Here is a 20,902-nt window from a genome sequence, read left to right as displayed (position 1 = left end):
CTATACCCTGCAAATGCCTTTTTCACATGAAAATCTACACATAATTGAAGACTTGACTGTATCCCTTTCAAGTCTTTCCTTCTAGGCTAAGCATTTCTATTTCCTCCAACTCTTTCTCATCTAGCAAGTTTTCAGTGACTGTCACTGCTTTTGTTATTCTCTGGATATATTTCAGTTTGCCAATGACCCTTCAAAAATGTGACATCCAAAACTAAACACAGATGTGATCTGGGTTATGTGATGCAAATTACCATTGTCTCCTTTTTAAAAAAATTCTTTATTTTTAGTTATAAAAACTGGGATTTATAATCCTTTCTTAAAATATATAAAAACACTCAAATTAATACACTGTCATAAATACTACCTGAAATAAAAGTTGGCAATTTTTTCTTAACTCTCCTTATGCTGTGAGTAAAACTAAACAAATCAAAACACTTGGGTGTAACACACAGATTTTGGCAAAGTTATTTTTGGACCCTAAACTTCAATTTCCATTTAAGTTTTCCATACTTCAAGTCTCTAAATGAATATGAGACTTGATGAACTGTTACTTTACACTTTAGGGTCTTTTTACAGTAAAAGATAAGTTTTACTGCCTTGCTAAAGACATTTATATGTCTATGCATACATTTAGACAATCCTTGGATCTTGATGTGAAGAATTATTGTCTGAATCATGCCTACATTTTTTCCATTCTCCAAATTTTTCCTAATGGAAGCAGTACTTAGGAAAGAAACTACTTCTGGGAACACACTGAATTTCCAGTACTTAAGACTGAGGATACTCTACCTTACTCCTATTTAATAAACATACATATACATTTTCATAAATATCACAGTTAGTCTAATCAGAAAATAGAGTTAATTTGAACTAAGTAATAGTTTAAGAAATCATCTAAAGCTCCATAATAAATGAAAATCAACATTCTCAAATAAGTATCTCTAAAAAAAAATCAACTGAGGTAACAGTTGAGAGACTTGAGCTAATCTAGACATTCCATGTAACTTGTTTCATATCTTTAAGAAAAAAAAAAGATCCATCATGTGTTTTTTCTCATACTTTAAAATAGGGTAGGTAATAATATTAGGCCAATTTCAAGGGCAATGAAATAAAAGAACAAAATTATATTTTCAAATAAGTATAATCAAACTCAAAGGGTTATTGCTATAAATAAATGGTAAAATGTTTATTAAATCAAACATGAAAATGATCACTCCTCTAAAAGCATTAAAAAAATTAGTTGTTTTTTAAAATATCAACTTTTTGAACTTCTAAATATGAAGAAAATTACAACACAGAAGAAATATAAAGATTACAAACTAAACCAGAGCTATAAGCCAAAAATATTTCCTGGTTATCAAAAGTCTCCTAAAAACTTCTGAAGATTTTAAAGTGGCTGTATTGAAGAAAGTCAAATCCAATCAAGAATAGTCCTGGTTCAGAGGGAAGGGATGAGGGGGAGTAATAGAAGGTAAGGTGTCAAATATATGGTAATGGAAGATTTGACTATGGGGGGTAGGCACACAATGCAATATACAGATGATATATCACAGAACTGAACTCTTGTGACCTATATAATTTTATCAACCAATGTCACCCCAGTACATTTAATTTAAAAAAAAATAGTCCTGCTTTACCTGGGTAGTTCTGGAAGCCAGGACTACCTAGAGGTTTAAAGCCTCTTCGCCTCAACCGCGAAATTCTAAAAGCTTTGAGAGTGAGGTGACAGCAAGAGATATCTATTAACATATGGGCAGTTTACATCACAATGGTCCAGTAATAACTAGACAGCATTAAACTATTGAAAGTGCCATAGCCTTAATCCACAGGTTAAAGAACTTAATTTGCAGCTATTAAAACTTGCTGTGAAATCATGTTTTCTTTTTTCAATAAACAACTTATCAATTACTGGGTCACTGAAACACTTAAAGTTGAATAAAAGTAAAATTGCCATCATATACCTATATATAAAGTGACCAATCATCCTCCTTTAGAGGGGACACCCCTTCTTTTGTAAGTTCCATCCTCCCTCGAAAAGTGTCCTCACATATGTCCTCCTTTTTGATACTGGAAGACTAATCCGTAAATGTTTGTATTTAATCGATGGAGAGTCGATCCATTGTGTGTGATGTGATGTATTTGTATCTAAATGAGTACTTTTTTCTTATAATTATTATTAAAAATTAATAGGCATGTAAGTATAATTACAATATAAAATATTACAAATGTTTTATTATGCATTTATCATATTATAGTATATTATTGTTGCAATGAATAAAATGTTTCTTTTATTTACGATATTGTTTTCTTCAATTTATTTTTGTCCTCCTTTTCATTGTAAAAAAGTTGGTCACCTTACTATTCAGCAGATGTCCCCAAACTACAGCCCGCGGGCCGCATGCGGCTCCCTGAGGCCATTTATCCGGCCCCCTGCCACACTTCCGGAAGGGGCACCTCTTTCATTGGTGGTCAATGAGAGGAGCACTGTATGTGGCAGCCCTCCAATGGTCTGAGGGACAGTGAACTGGCCCCCTGTGTAAAAAGTTTGGGGACCCCTGCTACAGAGTGTCATGAAAACAAATGATGTCTAAGAAAATCAAGTAGATTCAAAGCAAGAAAATTTATGAAATAAGAACATGAAAGTTTCTATTCTACTAACTGTTCATTTGATAGTTATAGTAACTATAATCTGCACTATACAATGGGAACATTCTTGGGTTAAAGGATTGTTAATATTAGGTAGGTTTCGTTTACATTTATTCCTCTTAAGCTTCTTTTCTTACTGCTATTTCACAAACCAAACATCAAGTAAAACTGACACTCTCACCCTATAAGACTACAACATTGGCTGAAATTTGGTTCTCTGCAAAACTACATTTCTGCATGGGTAAACAATTTCCACTTCTCATTATGGTCTAATCATGGTCATGATCATTTTTACACTGTTCAAAAAATTAGGAGATCAGGGACTGTGCAGATACTCCAGTACTTTCAGCTTTTTGTATAGTGCATTTTCATGAATTAAATAAAAGTTGGTTTTGCATCTTATTTGCATAATCAAACAACTTTCTTTGACTTGTCGTTTGCTTTTCTGATGTTCTTCTTTAATAAAAAATCAAATCCTTTTTTTATCGCTTCATATTCATTTTGAAATATCCCTTAATTTTTTAGAGCAGTATATATTGTTAGGTATATGTTTTAATATAAAACTGTACATAGGACTATAAAGAAAGCTTAGTCTTCACAATTAAAATAATGAATATTCTACATATTTCAAGTTCTTTCTAGAATTCCAAAGGAAACGTATACAAATAAAAAATAAATGTAGAAAAAATTTTTTTAATATTTTGTTTTGTTTCATCTTTTTTTTTTTTTTTTTTTGTATTTTTCTGAAGCTGGAAACGGGGAGAGACAGTCAGACAGATTCCCGCATGCGCCCGACCAGGATCCACCCGGCATGCCCACCAGGGGCGACGCTCTGCCCACCAGGGGGCGATGCTCTGCCCCTCCAGGGCGTCGCTCTGTTGCTACCAGAGCCACTCTAGCGCCTGGGGCAGAGGCCAAGGAGCCATCCCCAGCGCCCGGGCCATCTTTGCTCCAATGGAGCCTTGGCTGCGGGAGGGGAAGAGAGAGACAAAGAGGAAGGAGGGGGGGTGGAGAAGCAAATGGGTGTCTCTCCTGTGTGCCCTGGCCGGGAATCGAACCCGGGCCCCCGCACGCCAGGCCGACGCTCTACCGCTGAGCCAACCGGCCAAGGCCTTTGTTTCATCTTAATGTTTCCTTTTATGAACTTCCCTAAGAGTTGTCTAGGAAAAATAAAAATAAAAAATAGAAAACCTTAATGAATGATTCTTTTCACAATTAGTCTTGTTGTTACTCTTCATCACTGTCAAAATCAAAACAGATACCATTTATGTGGCATATATAATGTGACTTAAAATATTAAGAGTTTTAAATACACTATCTACTAAGTTCCAGGTTCAACAATTTAAATGCCTACTACATACCCCCTACTTGTAAGTCCTAAAGACATTTTAAACTCAACATCTCCCAAAAAGAACTTCCTGTCTTCCTTACAAAGATATTCTATTATTCTGAAACATGATGAATGGAATCATCATTCCTTCAGTCATCAAGAAACCTAGGAGTTATAATACCAGTTGTAGTTACAACTACTTGAGAATCACTACTATAGGCCAAGAATTGTGTTAGGTACATTATCTACAATAAATCTAATCCCCAGCCTCCAAAAACTTGCAAAGATAAGTATTATTCTATGAAATCTTACAGTAAACAATCTTGTTTCATTTCAGTTAGTTCAACTTTTCTCCAATTAATTTGACCACTGAAGGCTTTTTTCACCATACTTTTAGCAAACCAACCAATTAGTGGTACTAGTTGGACCAGACTTTGTAAATACTTTTTTTTAAAATACTGTAATCAATAAATTGTTGTATTTGCTCATCTTTTTTACCAAAATCATATCAGTTAATTACTGTATAAAACTGAGTAGGGAGCCTAACCAAGTGGCACAGTGGATAGAGCATCAGCCTGGTACACTGAAGACCCAGGTTTAAAACCCTAAGGTCGCTGGCTTAAGCACAGGTTCATCAACTTGAGTGTGGGGTCCTGGCTTGAGTGTGGAATCACAGACATGACCCCATGGTCACTGGCTTGAGCCCAAAGGTCACTGGCTTGAAGCCCACAGTCTCTGGCTTGCACCCAAGGTCCCTGGCTTGAGCAGGGGGTCACTGGCTCAGCTGGAGCCCCCCAGTCAAGGCACTTATGAGAAAGCAATCAGTGAACAACTAAGGTGCCACAACTATGAGTTGATGCTTCTCATCTCTCTCCAATCCTGTTTGTCTGTCCCTGTCTCTCTCTGTCTCACTTATAAAAAAGAAAAGATAAATGAGTAGTGAAAGGAGTATGAGTTTAAAGTCATATTGTCTATATTTAATCAGAATTCTATTTCCTCTCAGCCTGATTCCTTGGAGTAAGTCTAATTTCTCTCAGATCTAATTATGAGAATTTAGTTAGAACAGTATCCTTAAACAGCTTAAACAGTAGGAGAAATTAAGAACATTATCAATACTTTATGGTGTTCTATATGAGCAGATAAATACAGTAATTTAAGTTACTATTTCTACGAGGTAGCAATATATATATATATTAATTCAGCACCAACTAGGCACTAAACCTCAAAAGGGTGCAAACTACAGAAATAATTTATAAAATATAATCCCTTTCTCTTGCTTATAAACTATTTGAGATTAATGGTATATGAATAGTAAAATGCCAACAAAAGACCAAAGGTATTTTGATAGAACATTAGAAATATCAAAGGTAGACAGATGATTAATTGCCAAAGGCATGATAAAATGATATGTACCTAATAAGAACTGATAAGAGAGAGAGATGATTCCTAAAAAATGCAGTGTAAAATATAGCAGGTAGAAATATTTCCAAAGAAATTATGTAAATCTGCTTTCGATGTCCTTTATATATACCTGCATCATTAATTTGAACAACAAATTTCTTCAAAATAAAGATTCACAGACTACAAGTAATTTAATTAACACAGTAAGCTTAGCATTCTGCAAAAATACAAAAATAATTGTCTCTAGCTTCCAAAAACTATACCTCTATCAACAAATTAGCCACAATTAGACATAAGCCTATTCTACCGGCAAATACTGGATCTACAAAAATCAAACTGTTATGTGAATGTGGGAAGGGGATAATTCAAGCAACTGCAACACCATTCTTTTTTATTTTTTATTTTTTTGGTTGATTTGAGAGAGAAAGAGATGGCGAAATAGAGAAAAGGAGAGAGAGAAAGAGAGTAATTTGTTGTTCCACTTATTTATGCATTCATTAGTTGATTCCTGTATGTGAGCTAGTCAGAGATTGAACTAGCAACCTTGGGATATCGGTATGATGCTCCAATCGAGCTAGTCGGCCAGGGATCAACACCATTTTAAAAATCTTACTACTTTTTGTGACAATATGGATGGACCTGGAGAGTATTATGTCAAGTGAAATAAGCCAGTCAGAGAAAGACAATAACCATATGATTTCACTTGTATAAGAAATCTAATGAACAAAATAAGCTAACAAACAAAATACAGTGTGCACTTTTGTAAAAGTGGTGCACGTAAAGTCATGGTGCACTTTTGACCAGTCACAGGAAAGCAACAAAAGACGATAGAAATGTGAAATCTGCACCAAATAAAAGGAAAACTCTCCCAGTTTCATACCTATTCAGTGCAGTTCGATGTGGACTCACACACAGATTTTTTAGGGCTCCTTAGGTAGCTATCCCATATAGCCTCTACAGACTCCTCACTGACTGATGGCCTACCAGAACGGGGTTTCTCCACCAAACTGCCAGTTTCCTTCAACTGCTTATCCCACTGAGTAATGTTATTCCTATGTGGTGGCACTTAATTATAAACGTGCCAATATTCACGTTGCACTTTGGTCACAGATTCGAATTTAACAAGCCACAGAACACACTGAACTTTCCTCTGTACCATACACATCTCGACTGGCATGGCTGTGGGCTGCTCTGCTGTATACACGGTGTTACATCATCATCTGCGCATGCACACATGCTGCCACATCATCCTACAGAAACTGGGAGGGTTTTCATTTTATTTGGTGCAGATTTCACATTTCTACCATCTTTTGTTGCTTTCCTGTGACCGGTCAAAAGTGCACCATGACTTTACAGACACACTGTAGAAATAGTCATAGATACCGAGAACAGACTCATAACTGTCACAGGGGAAGCGGGTTAGGAAATAGGTTAAAAAGGTGAAGGGATTAAGCAAAGAAAAAACTCATAGACACAGACAACAGTATAGTGATTAGAAGAGGGAATAGAGGCTGGGGGGAGGTTGAAGAGAGCAAAGGGGGGATGGTGATTGAAGGAAACTTGACTTGGAGTGTTGAACACGCAATACAATATACAGACCACATATTATAGAATTGTACACTTAATAATAGTTTTAATAGTTAACAATAGTTTTATTTAACCAATGTCACCCTAATAAATTCAATTAAAAAATTAAAAAGAAATAATTATTCATGACAGCTTGAAAAACCCACACAAATTATCTATGCCAAAAAAAATTTTCACACAAAATCAATAAATGTATATTCTAGCAACATAGCTTAGGGAAAAAAATATTGGAAGTAGAGGTATTCATATAAGAATTTATTTTTCGATACCTAGCCAAATTTTAACACCATATTCAAAATGAAAAATAAATATCCTTTCATAGAAAAGCATATCTTTAAGATATATTAAAAAGTATGAGATCTAGCCTGACCAGGTGTGGTGGCGCAGTGGATAGAGTGTCAGCCTGGGATGCAGAGGATCCAGGTTCGAAATCCTAAAGTCGCTGGCTTGAGTGAGGCCTCATCAGCTTGAGCATGGGGTCACCGGCTTGAGCATAGGATCAAAGACATGACCCCATGGTCACTGGCTTGAGCCCAAAGGTTGGTGGCTTAAAGCCCAAGATTTCTGGCTTGAGCCCAAGGTCAGTGGCTTGAGCAAGGGGTCACTGGCTCAGCAAGAGCCCCCTGGTCAAGGCATATTTGAGAAAGCAATCAATGAACAATTAAGCTGCCGCAACAATTCTCATCTCCCTTCCTGTCTGTCCCTCTCTCTCTCTCTTTCTCTCTCTCTAAAAAAAAAAAAGTATAAAGATATACCTATGTGCAATTGTATTATACTCAGTACTTAATATTTCTAACTTTCACTTATTATGTTTGTTACCACCAAATCCACAATAAATACAATCAGTATAATCCTCCTGTCCATTTTCTGAATATCTTAGAATATCTGCTGTTGCAGCAGAAAGGGTTTAATAAAAATTTGTCAATTTTGGCTTTAAAAAAAAATAGTGTATATGCTAACTGATATCTGAAAAATCCATCATTATTCAAACACAATCATCATTTCCTTTCCAATCAAATACAATGTCTAAATTCATGCCACATAATATATTTTCAAACAAGTTCCCTTTTTATAATTGTGGAAGAAGCCTTGAGAACTATTCTACTAATCAACTTCAAAATCATCAAAAGTTTAACAAAATATACACATTAAAAATCAACATGACAGGCCCTGGCCAGTTGGCTCAGTTGCAGAGCATCAGCCCGGCATGTGGAGCGTCAGCCTCCGCTTCTCCCTCTCCTATGATTCTATGTATATATCTATTTATACATCCATCCATCTATCATATTTATTTCTGACAAAGCCCTCAGTAATCAAATACATTGATACTTCTAAAGAAAAACAAATTATACTAAGTCAGATAAATTCAGTTCAAGTCTGTCACCAAATGGGTTCAAATAGATCGGATTGTATCCCAAATCAGATTTCTTTTCATGTTTTGATTTTCAAAGTTTATGATTTTTAAAATGTAGATGAGAGGCAGAGACCCGCAGCTGAGCAAAGCCATGGCATAATTGGTTCGAGCAAGTTGGCTCCAGGCCCTGAGGTTGGCTCCATGGCCTTGTCTCATGCACTAAAATAGCTCAGTTGCTTAGCAACAGAGCAAAGGCCCCAGATGGGCAGAGCATCACCTCCTAGGGGGCCTGTTGGGCGGATCCCAGTCAGGGCGTATGTGGAAGTCTGTCTTCTCTGTCCACCTGCCTCTCACTTAATTAAAAAAAATTTTTAAAAAAATTGAGCAGATCTGCAAGCACCTAATTCTCCTTTTCTTAGTGCAAATTTTAGAAAATGTTGTGCTATTTCTTTATTTGCTTTATTTTTATGCCCTGTTATTCACAAGTGCTGAACTGACCACTAAAGGCATATGTCTGCAGTCCTTCACTAAGAGATCAAATACGCCATGTAGAAAATGATGTATTTGAAAAGGACAATATTTTTGTGAACATTTTTGCTTTCATTGTCTGGTTAATTGTTGATTGAACTTCCCCCAAAGCTGTGAAAGTACTATAAGAGATGATGCAGTCAATGAAATATCAGGAAAAATTATGACTTGTTTTGGAAATGTTCTGTATTTGTTATGTTAAAAAAATGTAGATGAAGGATGATGGGTGGTAGTATTATCTTTATGTTACAAAGGAGGAAACTGAAGCACAGAAAGAACTTATTTAATTTACTCAAAACTATAACAAGGCCCTGGCAGGTTGGCTCAGCAGTAGAGTGTCCACCCTGCATTTGGAAGTCCTGGGTTCAATTCCTGGCCAGGGTACACAGGAGAAGCGCCCATCTGCTTCTCCACCCTTCCCCCTCTCCTTTCTCTCTATCTCTCTCTTCCCCTCCCACAGCAAAGGCTCCATTGGAGCAAAGTCAGTCCAGGCACTAGAATGGCTCTGGTTGCAACGGAGCAACGCCCTAGACAGGCAGAGCACGCCCCTCTAGTAGGCTTGCCAGGTGGACCCCGGTCGGACACATGCAGGAGCCTTTCTCTCTATCTCCCCATTTCTCACTTCAGAAAAACAAAAACAAAAACAAACAAAACAAAACTTTAACAAGTAGCAAAACAAGTAAAAATAGTCAACTACTCCAAAGTACATGTTAAAAGCACAGCTCTATGAAGTCTCCAATCCAAGAGGATATTTTTGTAACTTTCTTTTTCTTTATCCATAGCATAAACTCTTACCCTTAATTCCATTGCTACCCTCTAATATGACCTGCTATGATCTCTCCCTGGATTTACTGCAAGAGCCTACTAACCAGGCTACCTGATTCTTCTACCCACTTAACAGTAAAAGCCAATGTTCCTTTAAACAGCATAAGAGAAACTACATGTTCTTACTTATCTTACATTTGTTATAGCATCTACTACTCTACCCCCCCCCGGGGGGTCTTACTCCACTCCAGCCTCACTGGTCTTGCTGCTCCTGGTCTCCAGGCATGTTCCCACTTAGGGCCCTGGCACTGACCATTCCTCCTGCCTGGCACATGTTTCTCCTGTGTCTACATGACTCCTTCTCTCACTCCTCCAATATCACTTTCCAATGAGTCCTACACTATTACTCTATATTTAAAATTTCAACTGATACTCCAGATCCCCCCTTCCCTTCTTTACTTTCTTTCTCCTTAGCACTTACTCCCTAAAAATATTCTAGACAATTTACTTATTTCTTATTTCCCTGTCTTTTTTACTTAGATTTTTACATATACCTATATATCCCAAGTCCTTAGGAAATCATCTAGTATAAGTGCTCAAAAATAAATTTCTGCTACTGATATTTCTGTCAACTTCAACCCAAATACTCTGAGTTAAGCTCTTCTACATTTCTTATAGTTGTTAGCATTTCTCAGCATCTCATAGAAAAGTTAGAATTTCAATAACTATACTTAAATTACATTTTAAAATAGCTAAATTTTATACAATAATGTTTTTATTAAGATTCTTTATGTAGAATTATATAGAGATGGACAGATGTTATGATGTCACTCAGAGAAGGCAATAAGGTAAGTAACAGTTTATATATAGTATGATCCCTTCTAAAAGGAAAACTATATATTTGTGTGTATCAGGGTTTTGGGTATGATGACATCAGGTATTTTTAAAATATTTCTCCATTTGTATTTTCTCATTTTTTCATTAATAAACATGCATTATTTGTATTAAAAAATAACATACTCATAGACCCAAAAGAAATTATCCTTCACAATACATTTACCAGCTAAATTCTAACTCCTGTCCATAAACAAATATGTATTCACTGTTAATATAGCCATTACATAGGCAATAAATATGTGCTATTAATGTAATTAACTGACTACCTCTTCCCTTTATATATGATATAAATAATTATTTTTTATACAAAGGGTAATATGGCATAAGAATGCTAAATACCACTTCATCCATAGATCTATATAAAATGCACATATACAATCCAACTTTCAGATATTACCTCTGAAATATTCCTTTCAATAATATTTTCAATAGGCCTTATGTTTGTGCTATAAACTTATAAACTTTTTTTATTTTCAAAATCAGAATTATATGTATCACAAATATATTCAACTTGAGCTATTGCTATTGCTGATAGCAAAAGTATCGACATTTACTTACTTCAACTGTTCCTTGCTTCAAAAGTATTTAAAGTAAGATATTGAATAAAGTAAAACTATGGATTTACAAAAGTTGTGTTCATCTTTAAAGGTGACAACTATTTCACTTAAGAAAAATCAACAAAAGAGCTATTTTAATGTCAACTCTTAATTTAGAATATAATACTCTCTTTTTTTCAGAAAAATGTGGAGTCCCTGCTTTAACTAGTAAAAATGTGTACATAATAGTGGTAATTGACATCTCAAAAGAGAGTTTAATTATGAACAATTATTTCCTTCCAAATAAAAAATGAGTTTATTTATTGTCTGTAAAGAAAAACCTAAATTGGTTTAGAAATACTCTCCCCTTATCTTATATCTAGAAGGAAAATACTATACTTTTAATGGTTTTTTCTTAACATTCTTTTAAAGTTTGATTTAGATACAGATTTTCAAAACTTCACTTCCATTCAATTTTTATTGCAAAAACTTTACAAGGAAATAAATTATGACACAATTTGTATTTAAAATAAAAGTTGACATACCTTGGCTTCCGAAAAGCTAAACTATATTGCTGGCAAGCCAGACCCACAGTCGGGGTGTAAACAATAGGCATGAATTTCTCGATGTCAGACATTAGCACTCTATAAAAGAGCTTCTCATTTCTATCTTGAAGATCCATTAACAGAAGATGCCTGTGGAAATTCAACAAAATGAGTTCTACATTCCAACAAAATCATGAAATAGCTGCTTAGATCTCTAATTAAACATTTTTCAACAAAGTATGAAATATTTTTTAGGTCACGTAGAAAACGCCTGCCCAAAAAAGACTTTAAAAATACTCTTAAATACCTCAAAGACTGAAGAACCATAAACCTGAGCTAGTATCATTCAAACACTGAAATAACTGCTAAAATAGCACAGTTTTATTCAATTTTTGAAACAACTTTATCCCTATTTTGAAATGAAAGTCAGATGAAAATAACACTGCATATATAGCATTAACTTAACTAATAAATACAGAGACTTCACCCTTTAACTTCCAGTTCTGAATAACCAAGGGAAATTATAAATAAAAAATGAGTAAGGAATATATCATCAATCTTTACTTTCATAGGCAAGTTGAAAGGACTTGTCTTATTATTTGTATCAAATGGCCTTTTTCTGGAAGCATTTTTGACCCAGACATATCTTTCTAAACATCAACCTTATCACATTGCCTGTAACCTTCAATGGTTTTATACCAGGGGTAGTTATCCTTTTTATACCTATCGCCCACTTTTGTATCTCTGTTAGTAGTAAAATTTTCTAACCGCCCACAGGTTCCACAGTAATGGTGATTTATAAAGTAGGGAAGTAACTTTATAAAATTTATAAAGCAGAGTTACAGCAAGTTAAAGCATATAATAATAATTACTTACCAAGTACTTTATGTTGGATTTTAGCTGTTTGGCAGAATAAATCTTTATGAAACAACTTACTATAGTTAAATCTATCTTTTTATTTATACTTTGGTTGCTCCGCTACTGCCCACCATGAAAGCTGGAATGCCCACTAGTGGGCGGTAGGGACCAGGTTGACTACCACTGGTTTATACAATAAAACTCAAACTGTTTGGTACAACTTAAAAGAATATTTAAAAATTGCATTTAATAATCTTACCAGCCTTGTTGGATTGATTTTCATTCCCTGAAATAGTTGAAAATGTACAGCTTTTGGTGTAAGAAATATACGATTTTAATGCTTGACAAATGAATGGTTTATGCCAAATTCAAAAACTAACAATCAGGAAAAAGATAACTTTTAGACATGCTAAAATTGATATAGCAATGGGTAAGTCATCATTTCTAAATCAATGATCAATTTTCAGACTTTATCTTATTTTACTTATTAGAACATATGATGCAAGTGGCATTCCCCAGCGGTCAATGAACGCTCAATGTATTTGATGAGCAAATCAATCGATGACTCAATTTCCAGGTCATCATATTCTCTTGGTTTTCCTTCTACCTCACTGGTTTTCTGTTTCTTTGAAATTTTTTTTCCCATTTCTTTTTGCTGTTTTCTATTCTTCTCTGAAGTTCTTTATCACTCATTTTAATATATTAGGAAATTATTTTGGCCTTACTCTCAACATATATCCAAAATATAAACACCTTCATTGCTACCACTCTGGATCTAAATCACCATCATCTCTTGCTTAGATTATTGTAATAATCTCCTGAATATTCTTCCAGCCTACATTCTATTATCAACATTGCCATCAGTCTTCTTGAAATATAGTTCAGATCATGTTGGTTTTCTGTTCAAAACCTTGAATGGCTCCCCTTTTCACTCAGAATAACAGCAAAAGTCCTTTAAAGGCTGTCAAATACATAATCTGTCCCTTATTACCTTGATCACTTCCTCTTCCAGCCTACCATTCTTTTCCCCATTCACTCTATTCCAGACACAGGTCTCCTTGCTGATCCTTGACCATAACAGCTAAAGAACACCAGTGTTTCTCAGATTTCTTCATGGCTAACTGCCTCACTACCTTTATCCCCTGCCCCTACATCACTTTCTCAATGAAGTCTATCCTGATCACCTAATTTAACAATATAAACTGACCATACCAACCCCCTGCATTCTCAGTCCTTTTTACCCAATTCTACCTTTGCTTTTTTATTAGCACTTGTCACTTTCTAGTATATTAAATAATTTTGCGTTTATAGTATATGTGCTGCCAAAGAGAGCACAATGATTCTGTGTTTTAAAATAATTTTTTAAATAATTTACCTAAGTGAGGGCAGAGATCATGGTCAATAATCCCTATATCTAAAAGCATCTGACACTGAGTTGATGTTCCATGTCTATTTGAAGAATGGCCCATGCTAAAAATATGAAAGTCACCTGCTCTTAGGAGATAGCTGATAAACTGGCTCAGGAAAAGAATATTAAGTAAAAATATAAGAAGCTGAAGAACTTAAAAACACATGAAAGGGACTGTGAAGAAGTTGAAGAAGCAGCAAAAATACACAATCGGACACACTGAGTCAGCCTCTTTCCCCAGCTTCCCCTGACATCACCCATGGGCTCTTTTAAAAAGTGGCCATGATGGAAAGAAGGCTATCACAGGCTCAGTAATATGGATGTCCAGTCACTAAGGCTAGCCTGGCTTTAGACATTGCTGAGTGCCCAGTCTGCCAGAGACCAACACTGCGTGCCTGACGTGGTACCATTCCACGGGGTGATCAGCAAGCTATTCAATGGCAAGTTGACTACAGTGAATTGCTTCCATCATGGAAGGGGCAGCACTGTTCTTACTGAAACTGACACCTTACTCTTACGGATTTGCCTTCCTGCACACAGTGCTTCAGTCAAAACTACCATCTGGGGACTTATAGAATGCCTCATCCACCATTATGGTATTCTACAAGATATTGTTTCTGATCAAGGGACTTACTTTAAAGCAATGGGCCCATATATTCATGAAATTGACTGGTCTTACCATGTTTCCCCAACATCGTGAAGCAGCTGGCTTGATAGATAGGTAGAATGGCCTTCTGAGGACTCAATTACATTACCAACTAGGTGGCAATACCTTGTAAAGCTGGGGCAAGGTTATCTAGGATGCTATGTATTGTCTAAATCAGTGTTTAATATAATGTTATTTCTCATACTCAGTATTCACAGGGCCAGGAACCAAGGGGGTAAAAACTGAAATGGCATCACTCACTATTATCCCCAGTGACCTGCTGGCAAAATTTCTGCTTCTTGTCTCTGTGACCTTATGCTCTGCTAGCCAATACATCTTAGTTCCATAGGGAGGAATGTTTCCACCACAAAGCAATGATTCCATTGAAACGGAAGTTAAGACAGCCACTAACCACTTTGGATACCGTGTGCCTCTGAATCAATGGGCAAAGAAGATTGATCCTGCGTACCAACGGGAATTTGGACTGCTAGTCCACTACTATCATTATTATTATTCTCTTTAGCAAAAAGGAATTCTGCCAGCCTTCTGTCTTTAGGCTCAAACTGCAAGTCTTTTCCTGTTCTCCAGCCTGCCAGTCTGCCTACGGATTTAGGACTTACCTAGCCTCTGCAATCATGTGAGCCAATTCCTTAAAATAAATATTTATCTCCATCAAGTAGGATGTGGGATGCGGTGTGTGTGCGTGTGCGTGTGTGTGTGTGTGTGTGTGTGTGTACGCGCGCACGCAGGCAGAAAGAGAGGAAGAGAGAGAGAGAGAGAGAGAATTTTGTTCCTCCAATGACCCCTGAAAAATCCCTAACACAAATACCTACTGGGTATTTGTTAGCTATCTCTTCTAAACTTTGCAATACTATTTTGAAATAACTATTATTCTCTTCAACCCATAAAGGAAAAGGCTGAGGTTTAGAGAGAGAGAGTACCTCAGTAAGAAACAGAAGAGTCAAAGCAGAGGGCAAGGCATAGTGTGGTCATGACAGCAGCAATAGTGGCTTGCTTCTGGCCCCACTGCTAGTGAGATACAGCCAGAATGTCAACCCAGGGCTATCTCCTTACAAAGGTCGGGAACAATGTTACCTTTATCTGTGTACAAACATGGAAACTGAATTCTAAACACAGTCAGTGACCTAAATTTGCAATAGAGTTAGACCCAGGTTTGGAAGTAGAAAAAGTGCACTTTCAACTAAAATGTTCCAACTTACAGTTTGACTAAAAGCCACTCTAACCTGTTTTGCTCTATGTAGGATGGCATTTCCTGATAATTCACCTTTATAGCAACAATTCATCACTAGAGAAAAGTAGTCTCTCTGAGACTACTTTTGAATTTTATCTTATTCAAATATTTTTACAGAGGGTAAATTTAAAAAGTCACTGTATTTACAGGCAAAATTCTCCTCAAAGTTAAATATTCTTTCTAAGTCACTAAACAGTTTAACTTTCTCATTTAATAAAAAATAAACAACTGCCTAAGAGAAATAAAAATCACCTTCAGGAATGTGTTACCTGTCAAAGTCAGAGTTCAGACGCTCAAAACTTTTAATCACTCTAAGGAGCTGGATATCCTGACTGATGAAGCAAGGTGGCAACAATCCATGAATATTCAATTGTTGTCTCTCTTCCAGGGTAAAAGCCAACTCCTATGGAGAAAAGAACAATTAATAATTTGAGGGAGGAAAAAACACAAAAATCATGTATTTACACAAATACTATCCAACGAGTATGTGGGATTAAGACTCAGAAGATCTGGCAATGCTTTTAACATAACCATTTGACTGAGTAGATCGTGTATCCCTCAATACCTCAGTTTCTTCAACTTTAAATAATAGAATACTATAATATTTTCAGATCTGTGTCACTCATGTATTGTCAAGATGAAATCAGGTAATGAATTGGAGAAAATTATTTGAAGACATGCAAATGATAGATATAAATGTCATTACTAATGTCATTAAATATGAAAATGAAGAGGACTCATTATAAGAGGTTTTAAAATTATGACCCCCTTGCTTCTTCCTATAAAAGAGGTCAGGCAATGCCTTATATCAGATTGAGGCACCTGTTCCAACATTCCTTTTCCAAGTTATCTCCTACTATTCTTACACACTCCTAAACACACAAAACTCCTCACCATTGTCTGAACACATCTGAAACCCTTTTATTCTTTCATGACACCATGGCCAAGAATGTCTTTCTTCCCTGCTTCTCTGCCCTTCAGGCCTGACCTCAAATGTTCTTTCTCCTCTAAAGCCTTCCCAGACTATCCATTAGAACCTTATTATTATACTTATGGTATGTTATCTACATATTTACATGAACATCGACTGGACAAAACAATAGTATCAGGCTTGAGAACAAACAAAATCGAACTGATAGGTTGATGCAAATACCCAGAATGGACCTAAGAGATCTGCTGGGATATAGTACAAGGGATAGTAACAGCGGGAGAAACCCCAGTAGTCACTAATCAGGAAGATGGAAATGAGTAACTCCCTCTAGAAAGAGGTCCCCCCCAAAATAGGTCTCCCTGGGGATTCTGAAGCCCAGAGGCCTCTCTAACTAGGCTGTGACTGCTAGGGCAATGCATCTGGCGAAAGGGCACCACCATGATGATGGTCAGGTTCACTCATTGTAACTGCTGATGTTTCTTACACAGCATGGATGACTAGGAACGGGTTCACTAACTTTGCAGTGGGTAATTCTACCGTCATCTTCCTCTGTACCTGACAGTTTCTTACAATGGCAAAATAATGACTCCTGAGTCTTTGGAAAGTTATTACTCTGGGAAAAGGAAAGTCAATTCGATTCATCCCAGGGTTTGACAGATTCTGAGAAATAAACATGTCCAACCTCAGGAAGTAGGTGAAGGAGGTCAATTAATGAACAACTCTCTATTTCTTCTATTTTATCTTTTTACATAAGGATAGGCCCATTAATTCGTGTCATTGATGGAAAGTCTTATGCTTAGACTCCCGGGGGCAGACTGAGGAAAGTCAAATAGATTTGTTCACTAAAAGACCTCTGACCCCGGGTGGAGTTCTCTAAGTTGCCTGTAAGAGTAAAAGCTAGCTGGGACAAGTAGCTCCTATTGACTTCTCCAAAGGTCTACAAGTGCAATCAGCACAGCTGGTGTCCAGTTACAAGATGCTTTTCTCCACTAGCTGCCACTCTCATGACTGCAAAGACCTCACTGTTACCTGCTCAGTCAGGGGTCCTCTGGGGCTGTAATGTATGTAGACAGCAGCAGGATGGTCCTTTTCCTACCGGATAATGCAGTGTGTCTAGCTATGCCTGCCCAGTCACCCTCTCTTGTGTGCCTGGAGAAGCAGACCACTGCAGCTAGTCAGTTCCAGCACACACCAGGGATCACTGTGGTGCCGCTGGAACCTTTCACATGCCATTTTCTTTTTCATTTGTCGCTTGTGTCCCCATGCTAGAACTCAAATGCCATGGGATTGGAGGATTTGTCTTTTTTTTTTCACTGTTTTATTCTTAGTGCTTAGAATAGTACCTGACATAATTAGATTTTAATAGTATACTGCATAAATAATAAAATGCAAAATATTTAATTTTAGAGACATACATTAAAATTTTAAAAACTGATGAGCATGTTAATTCTGGAAAAATTGTATTTAAAATTTAAAGCAACCAAAAAGGGATATTTGCATGAAAAAATAACTATAAAATGGAAGGCATACTTCAATTGTTAAAGATTTAATTGAGAAGACTGATGATTTAAAGCAAAATGTCATGAAATAACTCCTGAAATGAAACAGAATTATGTACAGTGATATATTTGAAAAAGAAACAAAGGAAAACTTAATAAATTTTTCTCAAACTTGAAATTAAAAATTGGGGAAAAAAGCTACGCTAAAGTTAGTCTCAAAAGTACATGAATATATTTGAAGCAGTAAACTTCTGAATGTTATGCCTTGAAAACGTGCCTGCAAAAATAATAATCAAAATATCAACATTCTGAGAATTAAGGCTTGTTATCTGAAGTACTAACAAATGTTCCTTCATTCACTTAATAACGGCACTTAACTATCATTTATTGGTATAGTTAGCCTGTCTTTCTACATAATTTTCCAGTGTCTGGTATAAAACTAATTTCTTAATCTAACAGGTCTCCATATCCTTTGCCCTGTAAATGATAATGCCATTGGACATCTTTCGATGTGTAGCAACTACAAATTCCCATACACTGTTAGCTAAATTTTGCAAGACATAGTTTGAGTGGCAATTCAACTCTAAAAAAAAATCTAGGGCACAGAAATCAGGGGAACTAGGACAAGTTAAATTCCTATGGCTAGATTCATATTCTATCACTACACTTTATAAATTTTTAAAAATCAATGAAGAACTAAAATCCTAAAAATCCCTGAAAATATAAAAATATTTTATATATATGCATGATTTCACCACGCTTTTTAAGAATGACACGTGAATGTGATTCCTACCACTTAGCAGCTCCCCAAAATGTACTCACAGAAACAATAAATGGAATTTTGAACAATTTAACAATCCTGGCTCTATATTTCATTTTTTCATATTAACTGAAACATTCAGAGATATATTTTGTAGAAATTTATAAACAAACCAGTATGTCTAAAACTTTACAATAAAATGTTTAGCTTTATACATTCTTTTTTTAAAAAGTTGATGTAATATACAAGTGTTCAAAGAATTTTTAGTTTAGGGTTATCCTGCAGGGCCTAACAGTGTATCCAAAGCATACATGCAGTTTCTACCTTTCATTTGATTTCTACTGAGTCTTTAATGTAGTTGAAAAGCTTAGACATCTATACACATATTGGGTTTCCAGACCACCTATATATAAATTCTAATTTCCTAAAAGCATTCTCATATGCCCTCAGTTCAACTCTGGATTTTCTTCTTTTCTATCTTCCTTTTACTTTCCTCCTCCTAAAAAAAGCTTTTGGACTAGATTTTTAAACAGCAGAATTGTATGCCATTTCACTGCTGAAGGAAGAAACAAGACAACTATTCTTCTGGACTTGACTAGTTAATTCCGCATATCTTCTTGAGGAAACTGAGACTATCAAGCAGAAATGAAACAAAATTCCTGGCATAACAAGAGACTTATATTAGAAACTATGTTTGTATGGAGCAAATATAACTGAGAAACTAGTTTTATCTTGACTAATTTATCAGAAATTATGACCATTAAAGACAGAATATATTCAGTATTCTACACTAACCATCTTTAATGTTTCCAATGAACTTTAGCAATTTGCCTTTTTTTCCCTGAGTAATGATTCAAACTAATTAGGCTGAATGGCAAAAAAGGAAAATATTATGTAAGACAGAAACTCTTGAGGATGAGTAATCTATACATGATAATTCATTACAATAACAGAATTTATTTATTTTAATGTTCGAAGCTATAGTCATTATAGGGCAGAGATGTTCATATGTCTTATTCAGCTGTTGAATCCCTAATATCTAGAATAATATTTGCCACTTTGTAGGCAAGCAACAAAAATGTGTTGCATTAACTAATTATTAATGATTTGCTATAACTATACAATTGGTATTATATGTTTTGGAGAAAACAAAGCAGAAGTGAATATGGAAGGTCAAAAAAAAAAACTAGAAAGGTAAGTGGAAAGTAATAATTGCAAAGTACCTGAAACAACTAAGCTACATCCATACACTTCACCAGGGGTCCCCAAACTACAGCCCGTGGGCCGCATGCGGCCCCCTGAAGCCATTTATCCAGCCCTGCAGCACTTCCTGAAGGGGCACCTCTTTCATTGGTGGTCAGTGAGAGGAGCACATTGACCATCTCATTAGTCAAAAGCAGGCCCATAGTTCCCATTGAAATACTGGTCAGTTTGTTGATTTAAATTTACTTGTCCTTTATTTTAAATATTGTATTTGTTCCCGTTTTGTTTTTTTACTTTGAAATAAGATATGTGCAGTGTGCATAGGGATTTGTTCATAGTTTTCTTTATAGTCCGGCCCTCCAACGGTCTGAGGGACAGTGAACTGGCCCCCTGTGTAAAAAGTTTGGGGACCCCTGCACTAGACTATTACTCAACAGTAAAAGGAAACGAGTTACTAAAACATGAAACAGATGAATTTCAAATGCATCATGCTAAGTGAAAAAAGCCAGATTAAAAAACTATATACTATCTGATTCCATTTATTTGACATTCTGGCAAAGACAAAATTATAATCAATAGTTCTCAGAGTCTGGGAACAGAGAGAAGAGCTGTCTACAAAGGGGCAACACAACGGAATATTTTTGAGGTAAAGGAACTGTTCTTGATTTGTGGTGCTGGTTAGACAACATTGTACATTGTGAAATCTAATAGAATTCTATGACAAAAAGAATTTCACTGTACTCAATGTTATTATGC

General features: G+C 35.9%; 1 protein-coding gene across 1 annotated transcript in view; it reads right to left on the bottom strand.

Moving 5' to 3' along the window:
• ME1 (malic enzyme 1) overlaps window positions 1-20,902 on the bottom strand; it is a 197,732-nt gene that overhangs the window by 155,310 nt on the left and 21,520 nt on the right. The window contains exons 2-3 of the mRNA XM_066358939.1: window positions 16,023-16,156; window positions 11,590-11,739 (exon numbers count right to left, since the gene is read on the bottom strand). Coding sequence (XP_066215036.1) covers window positions 11,590-11,739; window positions 16,023-16,156 — 284 coding nt within the window. The remainder of the gene's footprint in view (window positions 1-11,589; window positions 11,740-16,022; window positions 16,157-20,902) is intronic.

Source organism: Saccopteryx leptura, chromosome 1, assembly GCF_036850995.1.
Source record: "Saccopteryx leptura isolate mSacLep1 chromosome 1, mSacLep1_pri_phased_curated, whole genome shotgun sequence".
Lineage (NCBI taxonomy): Eukaryota > Metazoa > Chordata > Mammalia > Chiroptera > Emballonuridae > Saccopteryx > Saccopteryx leptura.
This window is presented reverse-complemented; position numbering and strand designations above follow the sequence as displayed.